This window comes from Vigna unguiculata, chromosome 3 (assembly GCF_004118075.2).
Source record: "Vigna unguiculata cultivar IT97K-499-35 chromosome 3, ASM411807v1, whole genome shotgun sequence".
In the NCBI taxonomy this organism is placed as follows: domain Eukaryota; kingdom Viridiplantae; phylum Streptophyta; class Magnoliopsida; order Fabales; family Fabaceae; genus Vigna; species Vigna unguiculata.
In genome coordinates this window covers 51,863,739-51,886,496 of record NC_040281.1, presented here as the reverse complement: position 1 = coordinate 51,886,496, position 22,758 = coordinate 51,863,739, and the positions used below count along the sequence as shown (strand labels likewise).

Here is a 22,758-nt window from a genome sequence, read left to right as displayed (position 1 = left end):
TTTTTTCAAAAGAAAAAGGACATTAGTATCTTGACACCATATTCCTTTTTACTAAAATTTGACATTATCCTTCATAACTATTCACTTTCTCATAAAAGTTAACTTTTGCTAAGACTATTTTACCGTTATAAAAGTTGTGTTGTGAAATGATTGTCAAATATTGTCAAACAACTTTTTTTAAAATGAAAAAGGACACTGGTATTTTGACACCATAATTTTTTTTTTTACTAAAATTTAACACTACCTTTGGTGCTGTTGGGAGGGTGTTGCGTTTGGTGCTGTTCTGGCCGTGGGGGAATGTACTACCTTTGGTGCTTTGGTGCTCTTGGGTTGGTGTCGAGGTAACACATCCTTTAATTTTCCTTTAATTTTTCTTCCTATTGCAATCATTCTGCATTTGAACTGAATGTGATAGAGTATCTTGCTGTTGTGTTTGAAGTTTACTTTTGTCCAGAGTATCATGTTGTGTTTTAGTATCATGCATATCTGATTGTAGTATGCATACTGTTGCAAATTGAATTTTGTTGCCATTTCCTATTTTTAGTACTCATTGTGCATCTGTTAAAGTCTAGTGTTTGGAGAAAGTTCACACACATTATTTAGTCCTTGTGTCAAGTCCAAGTTTGAGGTCTAAAACCTTATTGTAGAATTGTGGACTTTTTTATCCTTAAAACACAATGCTGTCACTTTTTTCTAATTTCATAATGGAAAATGATATTTTAACCTACTTTTTTTGACCCACTTTTAACCCATTATTTCAATCACCATTAGATCATTTTTTTATTCTTTTTAGTGATGTGATGTGATGATCTAATGGTGATTGAAGTGGTGGGTTAAAAGTGGGTAAAAAAAATGAGTTAAAGTATCATTGTCCTTTCATAATACTGCCATGATGTGGAACTTGTAGTAGTTAAATCTCCATTACACTGAGTTCAATTCTACACAGAGCAATATATAGAATTCATGAATAATTTTGAATGGAAACTACTTAAGCATCACTTGTATTCATAGTTGTGCATCAATCTAGTTCATTGATTTGACTTCCCACCTTTCCTAATGTTTCTTTAGTTCAACACAAGAACTTGACATGTTATTGTATAATTTGATAAATTAAATACATCTCGATAAAAGATAATTATATACATTTTTTTCTAAATTTTTTAAACTTTGTACTTTATAAATCATATTACTTTGTTATAATAAACTTAATTATCTTATTCTTGTTTTACTGGTATTATTTAGTGTAGTCTTTATTTTTATATATATATATATATATATATATATATATAATATTTCATATAGCTTGTACAAACTATTATAAATCGATTTTTATTTATATAATTTTGAAATATAACTATTAAAAAAATACAAAATTTCAAAGATTAAATATAAAAGTTGAAAAAGTAAGTATTTTAAAGGAATTTAATTTGATCAAAATATCCGATGGTTAAAGAGGAATGATTTTATATTTGTATTATCATATTACTACTTAATTGCAGAATTGATAATAATATATAATAGTTTGTATAGATCCTTCACTTTTTTATACATACATCTAAACATAACATACTAAAAATTAGTCCAATTCCAATTTGTGTTTAAAAAGTAATTTTCTATAATTAATCGAATTTATTTATTTGCTAGGTCAAGAAAACGCTCATTTTTCAGTCCTGTGAAATTTTCTTTGTGCTAAAACCCTAAACTAAACCCTTTTTGTCACCAGAGAAAGTAGACAGTGCCCCAACAATGGCGAACGCGAGTGACGCTGGCGTCGAAGCCCTACGGCGCCTGAAAGCGACGGATCCACCATTATGGTTGGCGCCGAACGCGGAGCTGTCGGAGGCTACTCGTACGGCGTCCCAATACTTGTTTTCTAAACTAAAACCATTTTCCCCTAAAACGCCATTGGACCAACTCCTCGTGGAAGGTTTCGACGCTGAACAGATATGGCAACAAATCGACCTCCAATCACAGCCTCTGTTATCCACCCTGCGCCGCCGTTTGAAGCAGCTGGCTGAAAATCCTGAAGAGATTTTCCAGTTGAAGGTTCCTTCGGAAATTGGGAACAAGGTGGAGGAAAAGAGTACAGACGAGGGGGAGGGAGATAGCGACGGTTTTGACGAGGAGTTGGATGAGGAAGAGGAAGAAGAAGGAGACGAGGACGAAGAAGAGCAGGGAGAAGAAGAAGGAATGGAAGAGGATGAGGAAGATGAAGTGGAAGACGAAGAGGATAATGAAGAAGGCGGTGGCATTGAGGATAAATTCTTGAAAATAGATGAATTGGCGAAGTACTTAGATAAGGAGGAAGAGGATTTTCAGAATGGTGAGGCAGACGGAGAAGGCGAGGAGGAAGATGATGACGAGGAAAGTGATGAGGTGAGTCTGCTCTTTGCTTAGTGTGGTTTTCACTAGTCTTTTTTGGGGTTTCTGAACACGATCATGACCTGGCACAGTTGTTTTAGGTAGTTCATGCCAATTGGTATTACTGTTAGGGTTTGTGTGAGGTATAATAGGGTCTTGTTTGTTTTTGTTGATTTTTTTTAATAGTGATATATGTTGCTTTTTTAGTATTTTTCTTTTCTTCTAATTTGGCTGTCCAATCCGTATTTATGATGTTCAGCGCTTGTTAAGTTGTTATTTAGTTGTTTATTAATTATTTGGTTCGTGACCCATTCTGATTATATTTATCTAGGATGATGATTTTGGGTCTGGTGACGAAGATGATGTAGACGAAGAAGCAGAGGACATGGAAAATGCAAGGTGTTTATTATTGTCCTCCTACTAGAAATAAAAGGATCTTCATCCATTTTAATATTGCAACTCAAGTTGTTGGTTATATCCACTGTCACTAGTCCATAATTTCACTTATTGGTCAATGAAGTTCCCAAGTAAAAGCTTTAAATTGCTTCACTTCTGCTTGACGATCTATGTTCCACAAATACCTATAGATACCGCATGTGTATGTCTTGTTCTTGGGTAGACTTTGTGGTGAGATGCGAGTAACAATATCAAAGCATTATAACCCGGAGGTCTAGCCTTATGATAGTACATGTAGAATTGTGATTTTAATGTTTAACACTTGTCACGTGACAACCTGATATGCAATGCCTTATCTAATTTTATTTTATTCTTTTGATCTTATTTCCAAACATGGGAGAGGGAGGGGAGGGACCAGCCTCTTACTAAATTTGTGGAAAAATCAAGCCACTTGCTCTTCATCGGACAAAGAAATGTATATTAGGCTAGTTCTTTTGATATTATAGATATAGATGTGAAAGCTTGTTTCTCTTTTTCCTATTTCTGATATTTATCTGTATGAGTCCCACGCTGAATACTCCCATTACTAAGTGAAGACTCCTGCGGTCGCCCTTGTCATCAGTGTTGTGCTTTCTTCTATTCATCACATATATATAATAAGAAAAGAGTGTTAATTAGTTAGTCTACTGCTGTTAGCTAGGATTTTGTGGCTGTTGGTATAAATAAGGTAGGACTGCTGACAGACTGAATGATAATGAGAGCAGTGCAGTGTCCAGTTCTTTGATCTCTCTGTTTCTCTTCCCTTTCCCTCTATCCTCTTCATCCTTTTTTCTTCTTCCTTCTCCTCTTTCCCACCAGAAACGTGAAATTCCTATTTGTAGCTGAAGGTCGAGGTGTGATCTCTATCTTTGGGACTTTAACAATATGGTTGTCCTCTGCATTAAAGCTTCACCATCATGTTATGCAATTGTCTGGATACTTTTTCATTATATTACTCCTTGTATAACTTATTTCTACCTTAGATGATTTTTACCATGTCTGTATGCGGGGTTCATTTTTTTCACCTGTTGCCATCAGGTATGAAGACTTCTTTGGAGGTAAAAAGGAAAGGGGCTCAAAAAGAAAAGCTCAAGTACTTCAGGAATCTAAATATTCTGAAGATGAGGATGATATGGAATTTGACAATGAGGTCTCTCTCTCTCTCTCTATATATATATATATATATATATTATTTACTATTTATTTTGTAAATAGTTTTCTTAATTTCTTATTCTATTTTATTACACATGTGTAGAAGAAAGGGACTGCATCTGCCCACGAAAAGCAGCTGGAAAAAATTCAATCCAAGATAGAGCAGATGGAGAAAGCTAACATAGAGCCAAAAACATGGACTATGCAGGGTGAGGTAATACATTAGTCCCTTTTTCATTTTTTTTATCTGATTACTTTTTGGGTTGGATTTGCAGGCTTTTATGCTAATCTGGTATTTTGATTATTGATGATTTTATACAGGTAACTGCTGCAAAGAGACCCAAAAATAGTGCATTGGAAGTTGATCTAGACTTTGAGCACAATGTGAGGCCTGCTCCTGTAATCACTGAGGAAGTTACAGCTTCTATCGAGGATATGATCAAGAAGAGGATTATTGAGGTAACTTAATATGCTGAACTGACATGATTTGGGCGTCTACTATAGTTCATCATGTCATTTACTTGAGTGGGAGCTGATACATAGATGGCAACTTCTACCATTTTGGTAAAAAGTTGGGTGTGTTAAGCCTGATTATATAATTATTGCAAGTAATACATGAGATGAACTGCATAACACTACGTTTTTTCTAATGTACACTTGTGTTTATTATAGGGGCTTTTTAATGATGTGCAAAGGCTTTCTAAATTGCCGTCTAAAGCGCCTCGGGAAGTTAAAGAGTTGGTAAGACTTATTTAACTGAAATAGATTTTATTGTTCAATCAACATTTTGTCTAGCTCTATCTGTATGTAACTAATTTGTACAAGTAATTTCATTTTTGTTATGAATTCAGGATGACAATAAAAGCAAGCAGGGACTTGCAGAAATTTACGAGGTTTGTACTTTAAGTATATTTTCTGCATCATTTGAAAATCTTTTACTAATTTGTCAAGGGTTTGTAAATTTCATCCTTACTTGTGATGTACCTCAAATGTATTTTTTTTAATTGTTGACAGCAAGAATATGTTCAGAAGACAGACCCCACATCTGCTCCATTGTCATTCAAAGATGAACAAAAGAATGAGGTGCAAATCTTGATTGTTTTACTTTGTATCTGTTTATTGTGCTATTTAATCTCTTCTCATTTGTTATGTGCTTCATGTTCTCATGCATTATACAAAGTTGGCTAATTGTATCAGGTTGTGTAACCGCCCTTTATATATTTCATTATTATGCATTAATCTTACACCTTGTACTCGTTATCAGGCTAACATGCTGTTTAAGAGACTCTGTCTGAAGCTGGATGCCCTATCTCATTTTAACTTTGCCCCAAAACCTGTATGGCACCGACGATCTTTTTATCTCATGATAGTCTATTAATACTTGACTTGAAATTTCTTCTTATTTTTCCTTGGATTGAAATGGACAGGTTATAGAGGACATGTCTATTCAAGCTAATGTGCCTGCTCTGGCAATGGAAGAAGTAAACAGCTATTCTTTTTATCAGTTTTTTTTTTGTGCTTATGTTTCTTACATTTATCAGTTACTGACAATGTATTATACCTTCCATGGGTAGATTGCTCCTGTGGCTGTTTCAGATGCTGCTATGTTGGCTCCTGAGGAGGTGTTTGATGGCAAGGGTGATATCAAGGAAGAAGTAGAGCTTACACAGGCAGAAAGGAAGAGAAGGAGAGCTAACAAGAAAAGAAAATTTAAAGGTATCATAGGTTATGTAATAAAAGTATCTTGTCACTGACAGCATAGTGATTATGGTTTTCAATACATATTACCTGTCTTTTTACGAATTTTCACACTATATGCGTATGACTTCTCTAGGAGGGAAGTTGCCCATCATTTTGTTGTGTACAAGCCAAAAAATATTTTCATATGTTTTTCATTATTCATTAACAAACTTTGTGGTTACAGAAGAGGCAGTAAAAAAGACAAAAAAGAAGGCGCAAGAAGGTGCAATTCATAGCCAAGTTAATGGTAATTTTTTTATCTGGCTTTTTAATACTAGGTTTAGAAATGTTAATTTCTTTGTCAGCAATGTCAATTTCTTGTTAGGAACCTCATTATGTTAAGGAATTAAAACGATAGCTATGCAATGGCTGTTCTATTCTGAAATGCCATTATCCTATTATCCCAGGAGTTGGATATATACCTTTTCTTTTTTAATCTTGGCTGGCTTTTTTAAAGATTTGGTAGAACACACATCATACGTGTGGAGCATTTTTTCTTTCTCTCATGATTCCTACCAAATCCTGTGGAATGTTAAAGTTTTAGATAGTCATGGTATATATTCAGCAGGGATAGATTGAACAAGTTTTAGTTTCGAGTCTCAATTAATTCCAATGTAAGCCTGTCTGAACAATGTTTTACTGAAACCGGTGGTATCTGATATAGACTCTACCCTTGTCTGGGTACAATTCCTTGTATTTTATTTAGTCTTAAGATCCGATGACTAGTTGTCTACACATTAAGGTGAGGTGGCTTCCATCTGTGGATGAGCAGTCAGATGTAGTCCAAAGAAATTTTCGAAAGACATGGTAGCTTCTTACCTTAAATCTCCCTGGATCTTTGCAGGGTAAGGAACAATGCGAAATTTTATATTGTTTATAGAAGCTGCACAACTAACAATGAGTTGAAGATGGAGCTCGTGGCAAAACATGAGCAAAATAGACGTGGAAGAAGATTTTTTTGGAGTCAATCATGATATATGGGCGATGCCATTCAAACCCGTGCTGCAGTGGCAGACGAGAGTATCTTAATGCTTATAGTTTTTTGTTTTTGCTGTTCCTTAAATTCTAAGTTAATATCAAATCAATTGATAGGTCATGGTTATTTGCTTTCCCAGTTATTGTTTAAAGTTTGTTGTAGCTGATATGTTGTATTGTTCCGCACCCCTTGCTAATGGCTTATAGTTGAACGTTTGATTGCTAAACCAACAGGACAGAAGAAAACTGTTGGAGCTTTTTGCTTTTGATGCTCCCGCTTGTAAAGTTTTTTTAAGCCGGCAAATATTTGATTCTTTTGAATAACTTGTATGGCACTGCTATCAAGGAATGAGCATTAGTCGAGTTTTTTTTCAAGACACCATTGCACCGTAAAATAAGAAAATCGTTGGGCAATCTTTTTTATATGTTTTGCAATGCTTTGAAAGGGGGTTTAGTTAGGTTTTTTTTTATTTTTGTTGTAAACTAAGATCTTTTAAGAAAAACATGATTAGTTTCGACAATCAATGCCTGAATATTATTTGGTTACAAAGAACTGGGAAAGGAATTTAAAAGACTCCCCTTCTACTTAATGAAAGTCTATTCAGGTGCAAGGGTAACGAGTTTTTAATTATTTTTGAGGTAGAAATGAACCGGAAGAAAAAAAAACATTGGAAGGCACTTGAGTTTTGGTTAACCATTAGGTGATAGAACATGTAAAAGCAATATGCAATAATTTCATACTATATTTGAAGCGTACAACATTCTCCTGAGCAGCCTTCATAAAACAACAGCAATTGGCTTCTGCACTGTAAACGATGAATGTAATAATGTTACTTACAAGGACGGTGTTCTTCATGAGAACACCTTAGAGCAGAGGTCTTGCTCAACTTATACCCATTTCAAACTGAATACAAAATTGGCTTTACGTCTGAATTGATTCTTCTGTAATGTCCTCCCAACTTTCTGCATTTCTTTTCATACCTGTAATGCAGATTTGATATGTGGACAAGTAGCCCAATCTGTTCTTTTATGGATTGAACTTTACCCAGAATGCCAGCTTGGACCGTCTGTACAAGTTTTACTCATTACCACTAATTTTCCCTTTTTCTTGTTTTTGAGCGACTACAATAAGTGAAGTCCAAAGCACTTTAAAAATATGCTTACTATTTTTAACCTAGACCGAAAGTATCATTGCTTAATGTCATGAAAATCTTGAGTATCAGGTTCAACTAAATTATTGAATTAGCACTTCTTCCGATAAAAGGGTATGGCCATCATTCCCTTAACGCAAAAATTACCCCTCTTCTCCGAAAATAAAAATGCTAGAGCGTGCTGACCATGAGGGGCGTCACACCAAACAATAGCATTTCATTTACTTAAATTTCCTTCAAGCCTCTCAATTGCAGCACTAACCCCACTCTTAACTTCTCTCTGACCAGGTGGATGTGCTGCCTGACTCGCTTCATTAGCCATTTGTACCAGCTTCAGATGGACCCAACCTGCCAAAGAATTAGCGGGAAAAAAAAATTCAATAAATAGCCGCACATCCACAATTCAGATAAGCAATGTATATCATTCAACAATTAAATAATAAAATTGCTTCCACTCTCTATTCACTAGCAAAACTACTCAACAAATAATAATCAACATTACCAAGAGGAAAGCAAAATGCTGCTCCCAGCACCGACCCTAGCGCCATGTTCCTTGCTCGCCAACGGAGTGATCCAGGCACTAAAACAAAACAGCAAAACAGGATAGAACATATCAACGCATTAATTTTGTGGTCTGACCATTTTGTATTATCTAAAAGATTTTCAACCTAAAGAACGTACGATAAAAATGTAGAACAGTTAGCTGTTCTCATCATCTTCCCAAGTAACAATATATCGAGTACTGTAAGTGTATGATTTCTTACTGATTAAACCAAAAGCTGAAGCAGTCGCTGATCCAGCTCCAACAACATTAAAAACATCATGAACACCCCTCTTCTCTGCAAGGAAATTTTGCATGCAGTAAAATGCAGCAGTAAACATTCCAAGGCGTATCCCTCCCACTATTGAGCCCCGTGTAACTCTAAGGAATCGTTTCTCCATTGCATCTCTCATCAATCGATATTGTTCGCGTTTATCTTCAGTGCTCCCAAGTTTCAACATAACTTCGGCATCCTTGCTCTAGCAACACATGTGAAATTCCTTAAGATTGCGACAGTTAATTGGGATAATCTAGACTAGCAATACTTACAGCAACATGTCTGACTAGAAAAAAAAACTAGGATTGGCTATAAAAAAAGATAAATGTCAGTAGCATGTTTGCGAAGAACATTCCCATAGGTGACACTGGTTTTTGTTGCATTTAGATGTAAATTTAAATCAACATGATATTGCTAACAAACTCCATTGGGGGTATCTTGAACATATGCCCTTCAAACCAAGAACTAAACATCTCAAGTGGAGATCTGCATGTGGTTCGATAGCAGTGTAATAGATAATGATCTAATAATCCACCCAATATATTTTCGTTTTAGTCATATTTCTAAAACTGTAGAATCTCTAACAATTGCCATCAATCTTCTTTCGGTCAAGAGTCAGAATAAGTAGTATTTGTTCAGTCTTCTTCAGAAGGACATTTTGAAACAACGATAGTTACTCTCCTTATCTAAACAGCAATACAGCGCATAGAAAACAAATAAAATGTGAGCTCATGCAAGTAGCAAAAATAATTAAAAGGTTTAGATATATTTTTAGTCCCTATATACAAAGATATGTTCAGTTCAGGCCGTTAAAAAATAGTCACCTTTTGGTTTTTCATTTCTGAAAATGTGTCACGTGTGATCATTGTGTTTCAAATTACATCAACTCTTTTTTGTCCCTTGTTTAAGGAAATATGAACAATAAAATATAAGAGAACATTTATTTCGTGAAGGTCTAAAAGTGACTAACACTAGTATTTCATATATAAGAGAACAAATATATGTTTCCATAAGCTAGTGTTAACTAAACAGTGCCTTAACCTAAGTGTGCCTTATCCAAACACTAGATGACAAGCACAATTAGAAAATCTACAAACATATGATTGGAAAAATGTACTGACCTAGTTAACCTTTCTAAGAAAAAGAGTAGCTTCAAACTAAAAGCGCATGCGGAGGGGAGGGACAGGTGCAGTGAAAGGACAACACAGCAAATGAGCAAATACAACGTAACATTTTATAATCAACAGTTTTAACAACTTGCAAAATCAAAAACAATTCATGTCGTCCTTAGTCAAGGGTACAATGGGATTAAGAAAACAAATTATAGCTGATCATCTGTTTATGGTTTATGGCAATTCTTTTTACATCTTTATAGTATCCACGTAATGGGTATGCACCTGCATTCTTATGTTACCATTCTGGAAAATTCTATATGAACAGTCTTCTGCTTTAGTTATCTTTGTTTCTGTTATAGACTAGATAACATAAAATATTGTTTTAACAAATTGTATTCATTTTGTAATGGAGATGTTATATAGTCTTCTGCTTTATTGTACATTCTTCTTCTACCGAAGACCCAAGAACTTTCACAAGGGAGATTAATTCTTGGGAACCACAATTTAAATAAATAACTATGAAATACTCAACATGGACATGTGTAACAGTAAGAAAACCAAATCAAACTCACACCATATTACAGAATATGCCCTTTGAACTCTTATCTTTTCTTTCAATGACCTTTTTCTGAGTTGAGCATACACTTTGAAAATGCAATATGAAGCAGGGTTTTGAAACATATTTTTACTTATATACTTACAACAGAAGCAGCTGCCTCCTTGCTACCACCGTATAACATGCCTGCAAATACTCCAATAACAGTCGCTGTTCCCCAGTTAACTGTTCCAGCTAGTCTTGGAGAATTCTGATTAAGGCAAGTATTAGAATAGCAATAAAGTTAAGTGAATTCAGTATGGTGAAGCCCAGCACACACTTGAAAGCAACATTTTAAGAAAACCAGGAGGAAAAGAGAATGTTCTCATTAGATGATCAATAAGATAAAATTCAATTCAATACATTATGAATTATATGATATGGACAAATTTCTGAAAGTACACACATTAACTTACTCACAGGTAGATACAGTTAGATAACCAGCATTCCATAACTTTTATCATCGAACAGTTATGAGAATTGAGAAGCCTCTGAACAAACCTACGGAATTCTAAAAGTGATTTTCATTATATTTTGAAACTTGGTCATGATCTCCACGCCTCTCCATCTCATAAATCATAACAGATACCTAATTTATTTATTCTGAGAGAAACTTAAAATGCATCACTGCACATCTAAGGTCAGACTAAAAAACATCTAGAAATGGGAAAAGCAAAATATTATCGATTTCAACACCGCAAGTCTAGATTAGACATAATTTCATTAGTTCTATAGCGACAGATAATGGAATTCTATTAAGTAAATCATTCTTATACTCGTCACTATTAGCAAGTGAACAGGCGTGATAATGGAATTCTCTTTCTGTTCTAGTCAGCCACCAATTGAGCTCAAAACGAACCAAGTAGTTGCAGCTACCGAATTTATAAGTTTCGCCACTATCCTATAAAGAGAAAATTCTAGGGTTCATAATTCAAATCGGTCGCACACTACTATCCATTCACACACCAAACGATGCAACAAAGTTCTTAGCCAAACGAAAAACAAAAACAAAGAAAAAGAGTAACATGGAAGAGTTTTGTACTTGTGGAACTGTGGATTCGGCGCTGTCAGGGACTTCCATGATCTGAGGCAGGCCAAAATCAACGGAATGGAAATGGAAGTAGTACAAACTCTTTGATTGACGAAAGAGAATTCGAAGACAAAAGGGGAAAGGTAAATCGATCTCCAACTAAATTGATTCCGAATGTGCGTATGGTAGCGGAATCCAACGATTGCACCGTCCTGGAAACTTTAATTTTAGGTACTATCTCAGACTAACTCTGGCTTGAACGTCCTGCACTACTTTTATTTTCTTTTTGTTTTTTTATTAAACAATACTTCAACTTTTTAATCTAACCTTGGTCGAAAACAAAATTCGATTAGTTTATTTTTAAAAGTTTTATGATAATATTTATAAATATAATAAATATATGATTATTAATGTGTGAATTCAAATTTTTTAATTAAAGACCAATTATTATAATAATCAAAACTTAGTAGTTAATGTTAGTGATAAATTTAAAAACCAATTCATAATTGAAACTATTTTAATTATCAATTTAGATATCAATTATAATTTTTTGAAACTACTTTAGTTGACAAATTGATCACTATATATTGACTAATTATATTTTGTTACTATAATTAGTCACTATTTAAATATTTTATTGTAGTGTATTATGACTTTATAAATTATAAATTAGATATTTGATTGATAATTATCGTTAAAATATTTTAAAATATTAGATACAATACGTTTCAGACACGGAGATGTGATTCAAATTGAAGTATTGGTTGAAAATTAATTTACACTACTTTATAATAACATTGGTCGAAAACTAATTTACACTATTTTATGATTCAAGTATCAAATTTTAATCTCAATATATACTATTATAAATATTTAGATGAATGTAACATTAACTTTGAAAATTTATTTTCCATCAAATAAGCTAACTAACTACTGAACAAACTAAAAATAGATCTTATTAGTTAACTACTTAAAAAATTAAATAAAACTATTTAATTTTATATATAGTTTTGAAATGAACCTGAGGGCAAAATCAATGATAACACAACTTTAATGAAAGTTATTAAGTTTCTTATATGATGTGCTCAAAATTAAATTAAATTATATTATATCTTTGAGAAAACCTTTTTGAAAATAAATTCCACTAACATAAGTTAATATTGTTAATCTCAAATCACCAAACAAAAAAATAAATTTAAAATAGGAACAACAATTAATTTTAAATGAGCGAAATATTTTTATTTCAACAAGATGTTTACTACGCTAAAAAGAATTAATAAGTAGGCACCTTTATAATGCAAACACCCATCCAATATTAGTTTAAATATACTTTTTCAGTGTTTTCCTTTTGATAAATATTAAATAATAAATCATGTATATTATAAAAATATTATCAAGTGTCCTTTTTTTTCTATTTGAGGTTCATTAATTCATCTAATACAAAAGTATAATAAATATTGAACTTTCAATAAAATAATAATTTCCCTTTAATTGTTTAAAGAAAATTATATTTTGATTTTGATTTTAACTATTTTACTTCTTGACATAATTTGACAATGATTTAAGGTAAGTCATTACTTTTTTAAAAAAAATATAGTATATTAATTAATAATTTTATAATAAAAGTAAATCACATCATAAATAGTAAAAAAATAAAAATAAAAAAGTAAAAGTCATATTATTATTCTATTTGCTTAAAATTGGGATTCTCTCGGTAAGAAAGAAAAAAAAAAAGACTGATAAGTCAAAAATCTTCAATTTCAAGTCTCGCCAATAGGTAAACCAGTTTATACATGGGTATTGCCTGCAACTCGAAACTTTACCATGATTTTATTTTTAAAGAATCCATGGAAAGTTAAAAGAGAAATGTTAAAATAGGAAATGTGAATGTAAACTGTGACTTGTTGATTTATTTTATTTTATTTGTCTTATGTGTGGGATAGCATATGAATTTGGAAAGAAATAAATGATCTAACATAGTCTCAAAACCCTTATTATAAGTGACAAAGAACCATCAAACATAAACGAGTTAAGAAATTATAAAAAAGATTTATACAAGTACAAGTTGCTCAAATAAAAGAATAACGATATACATATGACCTATAATTTTTATTTCATGTATATTTCTTATGCACTTAGTTTTAGTTTTCTTCCTTTTTCTTTATCACCTCTTACATCTTATAAATTTATTATTTTTGTTTTTGACTAAATATATAAAAATTTTAATAAATCCTTTTCATCTACATGAATAACTTACCTCATTCATTTTAATCAATCACCTCAACAACACTTGTCTGTCTTTCTTTATTTAATTTTGTTCTTTTTAAAGTCTTTTGTAAATGAAGAAGATGTTAGAGGAGTATCGGAAAAGATCCTTTGACAGCACTATAGAATGGGACTACAAAATTTAGAGAGCTTCAAGTGATCAGTGCTCTTTATCTCTCTACTAAGATCAATTTGTAGCCAAATGCTTTGGTCTTAATTTTTTTCTTTTTCTAATTTGGGATCTCAAACAGAAGGAAGAAACTATTAGTGTGAATTATTAAATTTTTTTAAAAAAATAACAATACATTAATCAAGAGTTCATACTAAACCAAATTAAAAAAAAAGAAGTCATACTATTATTGTTCTATTTATAAACCATCCCAACCATGTAAACTTTTTTGTTTTCTTACTACGAGTACGCATGGTAACTCATGTTGCTCTGTCTTTTTTCTCTGTATAGTTTGTTCAACAAGTAACCTTATAAAGATATTGGATTCTAAAGAAACCAGTATATTGTTGAGGAAGCAGCGAAAGCAAAGCAAAGGTAGGGAGAAATAGAAAAGCCCCAAAAATGTCCAATAAAATAAGAACAACAATAATCCGTGGTCCCTACCCCAACATAAAGCGAAGGAAAACCCCCACACAATTCATCTAGATTCCCCCAACATCAAAATAAAGCTTCCTCATAATCATCACGTAACTGATGCAACAAGTGAGTATTGAGAAGCATGGGTTCAGTGGTGTTTGGAGTGTGGTTTCTCTGGGCAGCAGCATATGCAATGACTCTAAGTCGGTGTTACCCCAACACATGCCGTTCATACTGCGGCAACATAACCATAGATTACCCCTTCGCACTCCAATACGGTTGCGGCCACCCAGGCTTCCGCGACCTTCTTTTCTGCATGAACGAGGTTCTCATGTTCCACGTCAGCTCCGGCTCCTACAGGGTCCTCGAAATCGACTACGCCTACCAGGCCCTCACCCTTCACGAGCCTCACATGTCCACCTGCCACAACCTCGTCCTCGGATCCCGAGGCAACGGCTTCTCTGTCGAACCCTGGCGCGCTCCTTACATGAACCCCGCCGCCGACAACGTCTTCATGCTCATCGCCTGCTCCCCCCGCTCCCCCCTCTTCCAGGGCTTCCCCGGAAAACACCTCCCCTGCCGCAACGTCTCCGGCATGGGCTGCGAGGATTACCTCTCCTGCCCCGCCTGGGAGATGATGGGCCACAAGAGATTGGGCTCGGCTGCCTTCTTCGGCTCCGGCCCACCCGAGTGCTGTGCTGTTCCCTATCAGGCTATTAGGGAGATTAACCTCACCAAGCTTCAGTGTGAAGGGTATAGCAGTGCTTACAGCGTCGCTCCGCTTAAGGTTGATGGGCCTGGCGGCTGGTCCTACGGGATCCGTGTTAGGTACTCCCTCCAGGGGAATGATGAGTTCTGTGGCGCTTGTGAAGCCACCGGTGGCACCTGTGGCTACGGTTCCGATGGGATTAGACAGGTCTGTATGTGCGGGGACTTCAACTCCACTTCCAATTGTGATTCAGGTTCCTCCTCCATTTACCAACTTTTTCGCTAATTCATAATCATTCTTTGAAAGAAAAAAAATTGGTTTTTTCACTCTTTCTGTAAATTTTACAGTTGGCATACCGTCAGGAGCAAGGTCTACCTACAAACACGATCAAGTATTAGCAGGTACTGCCACTAAAGACTCTGTTTTTGGGGAAAAAATAAAAATTACAGTTTTAATCTTTTGGATCTAGGTCTTATATTCCAATTGAATCTCAAGTACTATAAATCAAGTTATCTGAACTTTACTTACATTAAATGTTAGAATAAGTTGATGAATTAAAATTACAGAATTATAGTATTAGGAGATCCAATCATACATAGAAATATTTACATAGAAATGTCAGTGCTTTTACTTTTTTTATGTAAATATTTTAAATTAAGATATGAAGTGAAAAAAATCAGATTCTTGTTTTCCCTATTAAGGAATCATTTAGCATTGGAGTGAAATTGATCTTTTTTTGGTTGTGTAACTTACCTTATTGTACAGGACTATTGACGTTTGTGGTATTGTGGATGACGACGACCATTCAGATTTCAAAAGTATGATATGTATAGTGTGTGAGACTATATCATCGTGAAATGGGTCAAGTGTTCCATATGTAAATGCCATTTTTTTGCTGAAGACAATGGTTATACAATGAGACTGAGAGTGAGTTTTGATTTGTATCCCGTCTTCGCCGTTTAAATGCTTACTCAAACAATTAGTTGAAGTTTGCTAATGCTGCTCCTTCTGAATCTCATTCACTCTACGATGCATGAAAAAAATATGTCGCCAGATCTTGACATGCTTCAAAATTTAACATGATTTTATTAACGATACATACCTCATTTCATTACCATTCAATCAAGTAAGGAAGTTACTTTGAGTAGACACACTCTGTTTTCAACGAATATCGACAAAAATGAGTTGTTAAAACATTTTTTTTTTCACGAATCGGTGTCTATCTAGCACTTTTTTAAAGATGCATATATTGCTGATTCTATGACTTGTCATATAATTTTAAATTTTTATATATGCCATTAAAGTTTTCAAGTAGCCTATCAACACTTAGTATTTGGTATTTACAATCTCAAGACTTAAATTTCATAAAGGAAAATTACCTATTGACAAATTTTTTTTTGACAAAGTTAACAAAGTTTCTAAAAATGGAATTAACAAACTTAAATTTTGATTTTTTAATTAAAATAAAATAATAAAATAATATTTTTTTACCTAAATAAGAAAGATTGTCAAAAACTTTGTTAAAAAACTTTGTCAACCAATAATAGCCCTTTCATAAAACTTTCAATAGAACACAAGTATCTAATAATAGAATCTTAAGTCTTGATAAAAAAATATTTTTTCAATATTAACAACCATATATTCACAACACCAACCAAAATAATTGCCCGAAAAATTGAAGTTTCATCGTTCTTATAAGATTTCAATTATCATAGCAAAAGTTTTTAGGGTTATTTAAAGATTAAGTATTATGATTAAACTGTAAAAATAATATTCTATACGAATTTCTTTGTAGTGTAAAAAAGCTCTAACGAAATAATATTGAATCTCTCACTAGGCTTTGAAATTGAATAATTTGATGAATTTTCTATTCATATAGAGGGTTTTGCCTAACAATCTTCCAAACAATAAAACTCTATAATTTCACATGACGCACTTTTAATGGTGGAGTACAGTCTGTAAGGACTAGTTTTGGAGATGGTGTTACTTACTGCTAGAGAGAGAGAAGGGCCAGCGAATAGCATGTTGAAGGTGATATTCCACTCTATTTTCTACGTCATGCAAACCCTAAATAAGGAAAAACAAAAAACCAAGCCAGTTCATTTCTCCTTTCGTTCATCACGATCTCCGCATGCACAACGTTTTTTCTCTGTTCTTATATCATCTTTCTACCTCGCTGCAAAACACATAAACCTGAAGGATCATGCCTCTGAGGAAATTAATCAAGATCGGGAATACCCTCTCCCTGTCCACCTTCACGGCGGAACCCCACGACAAACACATGTCTACAGAGCAACAAAGGAGTAATCATAACGAGGCATCAAAGCCAAATACCATATCATCACTTGTTTAATTCTCACTATTTTCAAACAAAACCAAAAGCAGAGCAATTGTTGATTAGAAGAAAACAATGGTGCAATTTTTTAACGTTCCTGAAAATCTTATTACCTGGCTATGCCTAATGCTGCTGTCGTCGTCGTTGTTAATCCCACGTGCGGGATGCTCCGGCACGGGTATACGCGAAACGGGTCTCACGTGCGGGGATTATGAGAACCCTGAGTCTACCGCGTCGAATTTCATGGCCATAATGGACATGGTGTCGTTTCAGGTCAAAGAGCGAGGGTGGGGAGCGCAGACGCTGCTGGGTTCTGGGCCTCCGATGTACGCATTGGCCCAATGCCGGCGCGACCTGAAGCCCGCGGACTGCTACATGTGTTTCAGCCAAGCGAAGCTGGTGTTGTCACGGTGCGTGCCCAAGGCAGCTGGCAGAATCTACCTCGACGGCTGCTTCCTCCGATACGACGATTACTCCTTTATCCGCGAGAGCGTGGACCCCACTCATGATATCGGCATCTGCGTGGCCCCAACTCTGGGGAATGACACGGCCAGCTTGGTGTCGGCGATGGTGTCGAACGTGACGGAGGAGGCAACGGAGCGTGGGTTCGCGGTGGACGGAGGGGAGGGGATTTTCGCCCTGGCGCAGTGCTGGTCGACGCTGAACAAAGGGAGGTGCAAGATATGCTTGACCGAAGCGGCGAAGAAAGTGCTGGAATGTGTGCCCAGTGGTGAGGGTAAGAGTCTATTCACTGGTTGCATTTTGAGGTATTCAAGGCACAAATTCTACAACGACGTTTCAACATCTAACGACATCAAGGTTTCTCCTTCTACAGGTAACACACACTAAGGATTTTGTTCTTTTACTTCTATTATAATTATTTGATAAAAAAAAACATGTATGACAGATACATACGAGGTCACTGGTAATCAAGAAACAATAGTTTAAATTAACTTTGTATACCAGATCATCTTGTCTATCAATTAGTACAAACAATAATCCGACATTTCCCCAAGGAAACCCCTTTACATGCACCAAGCTTAGAATACATAAATTGAAAGCTCTTAATGATCCGGTGACTTATTTCTATGTGTATCCTTCGGTGACTAATTATGCTTTAAGGCGACCAATTTTACCATTTGACTTAACTTCAACAGCTTAAACACACTTATACCCAATTGTCTTCTTTTTAGGTAGAAAAGGAATCAACTCTCATGTGTGATAATATTCTGGGTAAGACTAAGCATTTCAATCATTCAAGTTTGTCATCATTCAAGATATCAAGTTCTTTCTTCACATTTTAGGAATAGTTATAACGGACATAAATAAGAAAGGAGAAAACCGAAGGAGACAACCTTTGATAACTTGGAAATTGTAAATAGGATAATGATTATAGGTAGAGCTAGAGCTGGTACTTTTTTGAAGAGTTATATGATAACTAGATCTTCAGTATCAGAAGTCATGGTGTGGGTAGGTGGTGGTGAGGGACTTGAAGAAGAGGACTTACCATGTAATATGAAACCAATCTTTTGTGTTTTGCAATGTTAGGTGATCACAGGGGATGATGATGGTTCTGGTGGACTTGAAGGAGACCAGAAACTTTGAGGAGTGGTTTGATTTGGAGTGTCATGAGTGAGGAATGAGAATGGTTCAAATAATGGGACAGGTACAAATTGTTGGATGGAACTATATAGGAAAGAAGGAAAGAAAGGACTCTCTTAAAAAAGGTTGACACTTGTAGACAAGTACCTTTCAGTTTGTGAAGAATAACTAGGTTCCGCAAATTACCACAATAAAGCACAAGTTGGAAATCCTTTTTTCTGATGATATTTTACCATCATATTCTTCCAAGTGATCATAGACACTTTGGACAAGAAAACAAAGCTCAACAGATGTAGACTAAGGTAGTTTTTTACTTAAACTTCTTTGAGGTAATTGTGAGAGACTAGGTGCAAAAGTGGAAACCTACAAGGTGTTCAAAGAAGACTCGTTCTTCGGCCAGTAGTGAAGGGAGAAAAAGAAGGTTGAAATTGGGAGTTGGCGTGACAAAACTACAACTAGGAGACAGATAGGTATTGAAAAAATAAGTTAAACAATTCCAATAAATTCTCTAAATGAATCTTATGGTGATTTAAGAGATTGGTCATTTTATTTCTGGTCAAGAGATGTTCTGTGTTCATCCAAAATAAAATAAGCACCATTAAGAATGTTCAGTTGATACGCTTTATAATATCTTAATTTGTGATATTGAATTTGAATAAATAATAATAAGTTTAATTACTTGTAGCAAGAGTGTTATCACCTCCAATATTCCTTGAGTTTTATGAATGATATATGTAAACGCGTACCAAATGTGTGTGTGTATATATACAGTTGTTTATTTTGTTAACTTTTATAATAACATCATGCGGTGTAGCTATACATTCCATGCTTTAATTCATACATCCCAACACCAGGCTAGTTACGACAGGACATTGACATTGCTATTTCTTTTACAGTTCAAGTTAATTCAGAAGGGCCTGGTGTGTGGACGATCGTTGCATTTGTATTATCATTGATGGTAGGGATTTCATTCATCGTAATAGCTGCATCTATGTGCTGCCATAGAATGTCGTCACGTAGAAAAGGTAATGCTTGTTCGTTTAATGCCACAGTGGTTGTATTTTTTTGTGTAGTATTTTTCTATGCTCTAATGTGCTAATTCTATTTCAGTAAGCGACAGTGGTGGTTTGGCACCTGATTTTTCCTTCGTAGCTGGCTTCAGTTTTAGGTACGATTTGCTCGAGAACGCCACAGATCATTTTGATCCTGCAAACAAATTAGGTCAAGATGGAGCTGCTTCCGTGTTCAAAGGAACCCTCCCCACTGGGAAGATTGTTGCTGTTAAACGATTATTTTTTAATAAACGGCAATGGACAGAGGGGTTCTTCAATGAGATCAATTTGATTAGTGGGATTCAACACAAGAATGTGGTGAAGCTTTTGGGGTGCAGCATTGAAGGCCCTGAAAGCCTGTTGGTTTATGAATTTGTGCCCAATGGAAGTCTTGATCAATTCCTTTTCGGTGAGTTATACAGTTTGAGCGATTTTAGTTCAAGTCGGTGTTTTTTCTCAATTATTTACTGAGCATGATTTCAATGTCTTCGTTTTACTGGCCAGAGAGACATTTGCTCATATGTATTTAACTGTCTTGCGTATTTTTAATCGAACACATTTGGTTGGTCTATAGGAACTTTGTGGTGTTATTTTCGTTATGGACTGTAACATGTCTTACAATTCGTTAAAAGTGCTACAAGTTGCTATAGAGGAAAATCACGATTTTCATTGGTGACTTGGCGTTTAAGCTTTGTTATTGATTACTGACTAGCACAATTCAGTTTAGCTTTGAAGGGGGGGGAATTGAGGGAACACATGCATGTTATCTTATTCTCCTTTTCTATCTTGCTATGTGCTTATTTTCAAAATTGAGAATAGATCCCTTGTAATTTGCAGGTAGGGGCTCAGAAGATGCTCTGAACTGGGAAAAACGGTTTCAAATCATATGTGGGGTAGCTGAGGGCCTAGCATACCTTCATGAAGGCTCTGGAACAAAGATTATTCACAGAGACATAAACTCTAGCAACATTCTATTTGATGAGAATATGAATCCAAAAATAGCGGATTTTGGTCTTGCTCGCATTGTTACTGGAAACAAATCTCATCTTAAGACAGCAAATTCGAGAACACTGTAAGTAGAAAAGTTCTCTCATTTCAATTTATGTAAAAACACGAGGATTCTGAAATTAGTTACATATATCCAGACTCTGCGATGATCAAAACTGCACATCCTTTGTGAAGAAAACGTTTCTCTTAAAAAATTGTACAAGAATGGACAAAGTTTTAATGTCTTCCAATAAAAAAATTCACTTGTGTTACACTATTGGTCTGGTCGCATATTAAAGTCATCTGCTTTTGTCAGGGGATATTCGGCTCCTGAATATGTTTCCAAAGGACAACTGACAGAGAAGGCAGACATATATGCTTTTGGTGTCCTAATTGTTGAAATTGTGTGTGGTAAGAGGAACAGTGATCACATAGAGGGGTCAACTTCACTTCTCCACAGCGTAAGATTAACTATCCCTCACTCACCGTAACTTATTGGTATTGGTATCAATGAATTTCACTTCATCTCTTGTTCAGGTGTGGAAGAATTACAAGGCAAATAATATAACAGCATCCGTTGATCCAGCTCTGAAAGGTAAACTTACGGTAGAAGAAGCATCACATACGCTCCAAGCTGGCCTTCTTTGTACACAATCAAATGTTACTCTGAGACCATCCATGTCTGAAGTAGTTCAGATGCTAACCAAGAAAGACTACGCTATTCCCTCTCCAAAGCAACAACCATTCCTCAATTTCGGTGGGCTAAGTCAAAGTGACCGCACTGTATCCTCAAATGGGCTTGCAAGTGCAAGGTCCTCCTTCCACAGCACCACCAGTTCACTAATTCCAAATGAGATTTAACAGTACAAGAGAATTCCTTTTCTCATTCTGACAAGTTCATTGCTGGAAGCCCTGATTCAAATATCCAACTAAATATGGGGGCACCTGAGCCTAGATAGATGCACTTGAAATCTTACCATGATCCTAAGGAGTGACCTGAATGGGGATAAGAGAAAACTGAGGATAGTCAGTTATAACTTGAGTGTGTAAAATTCTGATGAGCAAGGTTTGAAGTTAAGCAAAGGAGAACATGAATGGATTTTGCTCAACATAAGACGCAAGGAACAAACTGAAGATCATGGTCATGAAGCAACTTGTAGTAGAATTGTGTACACGAAACAGGGCTTCAGGGGTAGGGAAGAGTAAATTGGGCTGTGCTGTGTCCTTGCAAGTTGTTGATGTATTACAGTTGTAATGAATTGTGGAACTGTTTTCTCATTTTGATCCTCTTCTATTATTAAAATAAATTATAGAAGAACTGGATATGCTATTTTTTTTTTATGAATTGTGTATGGACCCTAGTTAATTGAAAGTCTGTTATTCACGAATTCCAATATTTCGCTTTGTTTCCTTAGTTTATGTCTCATAATCTCTCCTTAAATACAATGTTCATTTAATTTCAATGTCCCCTTCATTCAATGTACATAAATTTAGTAAATTGGAAAAACATAATAAGGTGTAGGATCCTGTCCCCTGCATCTTTTCTTTTCAAACCTTCTTCTTCCTTATACGTCTTTCATATCTAATTAAGTGGTAAATACATTGTTTTTTTTTTTTCAGTTTGGTGAGACTGCTTAGAGTATGTTTTAAGCTTGATTGAATTTTGTGTTTTGTATTAGTCATAATTTTAATTAATTTGGGATTTTGAAAAATTAATTAAAAATCAAGATCATGACTTAAAGTCACAAAAAAAAATTGAAACAATTTGAAAGGAGAATATGAAGGAGATTCAAGAAAGTTATGAATTTAATAAGGGAGTTTGAATTGCAAAGGATAAAAAAAAGTCTAAG

At 34.9% G+C, this 22,758-nt stretch overlaps 4 protein-coding genes across 4 annotated transcripts; 3 read left to right on the top strand and 1 right to left on the bottom strand.

Annotated features, from left to right (window-relative positions):
* The first annotated feature begins 1,661 nt into the window (after positions 1-1,661).
* Positions 1,662-7,038, top strand: LOC114179765 (U3 small nucleolar ribonucleoprotein protein MPP10). The gene is made up of 13 exons (XM_028066215.1): positions 1,662-2,376; positions 2,693-2,760; positions 3,835-3,946; positions 4,052-4,162; positions 4,270-4,407; positions 4,621-4,689; positions 4,800-4,841; positions 4,963-5,031; positions 5,213-5,284; positions 5,376-5,429; positions 5,523-5,664; positions 5,873-5,935; positions 6,533-7,038. The coding sequence occupies exons 1-13, from the start codon at positions 1,747-1,749 to the stop codon at positions 6,535-6,537; spliced, it is 1,575 nt and encodes a 524-aa protein (XP_027922016.1). The 5' UTR covers positions 1,662-1,746; the 3' UTR covers positions 6,538-7,038.
* A 736-nt stretch (positions 7,039-7,774) lies between these two features.
* LOC114175613 lies at positions 7,775-11,653 on the bottom strand. The gene is made up of 5 exons (XM_028060376.1): positions 11,385-11,653; positions 10,449-10,553; positions 8,579-8,834; positions 8,317-8,394; positions 7,775-8,162 (listed from the first exon to the last, which is right to left on the bottom strand). Exons 1-5 carry the CDS (start codon positions 11,421-11,423, stop codon positions 8,032-8,034), a joined length of 609 nt encoding a protein of 202 aa, XP_027916177.1. The 5' UTR covers positions 11,424-11,653; the 3' UTR covers positions 7,775-8,031.
* A 2,591-nt stretch (positions 11,654-14,244) lies between these two features.
* On the top strand, positions 14,245-15,929 carry LOC114178879. The gene is made up of 3 exons (XM_028065014.1): positions 14,245-15,185; positions 15,280-15,333; positions 15,698-15,929. The coding sequence occupies exons 1-3, from the start codon at positions 14,366-14,368 to the stop codon at positions 15,754-15,756; spliced, it is 933 nt and encodes a 310-aa protein (XP_027920815.1). The 5' UTR covers positions 14,245-14,365; the 3' UTR covers positions 15,757-15,929.
* Positions 15,930-16,824: 895 nt separating this feature from the next.
* LOC114175524 (cysteine-rich receptor-like protein kinase 1) lies at positions 16,825-21,769 on the top strand. Its single transcript, XM_028060280.1, has 6 exons — positions 16,825-18,102; positions 19,766-19,894; positions 19,980-20,330; positions 20,759-20,993; positions 21,225-21,369; positions 21,446-21,769. The coding sequence occupies exons 1-6, from the start codon at positions 17,343-17,345 to the stop codon at positions 21,767-21,769; spliced, it is 1,944 nt and encodes a 647-aa protein (XP_027916081.1). The 5' UTR covers positions 16,825-17,342.
* Positions 21,770-22,758: the final 989 nt, after the last annotated feature.

What these genes read in the sequence shown, in the direction of transcription:
- LOC114179765 (XM_028066215.1), top strand. Translation starts at nt 1,747, where the DNA reads ATGGCGAACGCGAGTGACGCTGGCGTCGAAGCCCTACGGCGCCTGAAA. An exon ending in CATGGACTATGCAGGGTGAG is followed by an intron (nt 4,163 to 4,269) that starts GTAATACATTAG and finishes GATTTTATACAG; the next exon opens with GTAACTGCTGCAAAGAGACC. An exon ending in TTAACTTTGCCCCAAAACCT is followed by an intron (nt 5,285 to 5,375) that starts GTATGGCACCGA and finishes TGAAATGGACAG; the next exon opens with GTTATAGAGGACATGTCTAT.
- LOC114175613 (XM_028060376.1), bottom strand. Translation starts at nt 11,423, where the DNA reads ATGGAAGTCCCTGACAGCGCCGAATCCACAGTTCCACAA. An exon ending in AGGAGGCAGCTGCTTCTGTT is followed by an intron (nt 8,835 to 10,448) that starts GTAAGTATATAA and finishes ATGTGTTGCTAG; the next exon opens with AGCAAGGATGCCGAAGTTAT. An exon ending in TTCAGCTTTTGGTTTAATCA is followed by an intron (nt 8,395 to 8,578) that starts GTAAGAAATCAT and finishes GTTTTGTTTTAG; the next exon opens with TGCCTGGATCACTCCGTTGG.
- LOC114178879 (XM_028065014.1), top strand. Translation starts at nt 14,366, where the DNA reads ATGGGTTCAGTGGTGTTTGGAGTGTGGTTTCTCTGGGCAGCAGCATAT. An exon ending in CACTTCCAATTGTGATTCAG is followed by an intron (nt 15,186 to 15,279) that starts GTTCCTCCTCCA and finishes TAAATTTTACAG; the next exon opens with TTGGCATACCGTCAGGAGCA. An exon ending in ACACGATCAAGTATTAGCAG is followed by an intron (nt 15,334 to 15,697) that starts GTACTGCCACTA and finishes CTTATTGTACAG; the next exon opens with GACTATTGACGTTTGTGGTA.
- LOC114175524 (XM_028060280.1), top strand. Translation starts at nt 17,343, where the DNA reads ATGGTGCAATTTTTTAACGTTCCTGAAAATCTTATTACCTGGCTATGC. An exon ending in TCTTGATCAATTCCTTTTCG is followed by an intron (nt 20,331 to 20,758) that starts GTGAGTTATACA and finishes TGTAATTTGCAG; the next exon opens with GTAGGGGCTCAGAAGATGCT. An exon ending in ACAGCAAATTCGAGAACACT is followed by an intron (nt 20,994 to 21,224) that starts GTAAGTAGAAAA and finishes TGCTTTTGTCAG; the next exon opens with GGGATATTCGGCTCCTGAAT.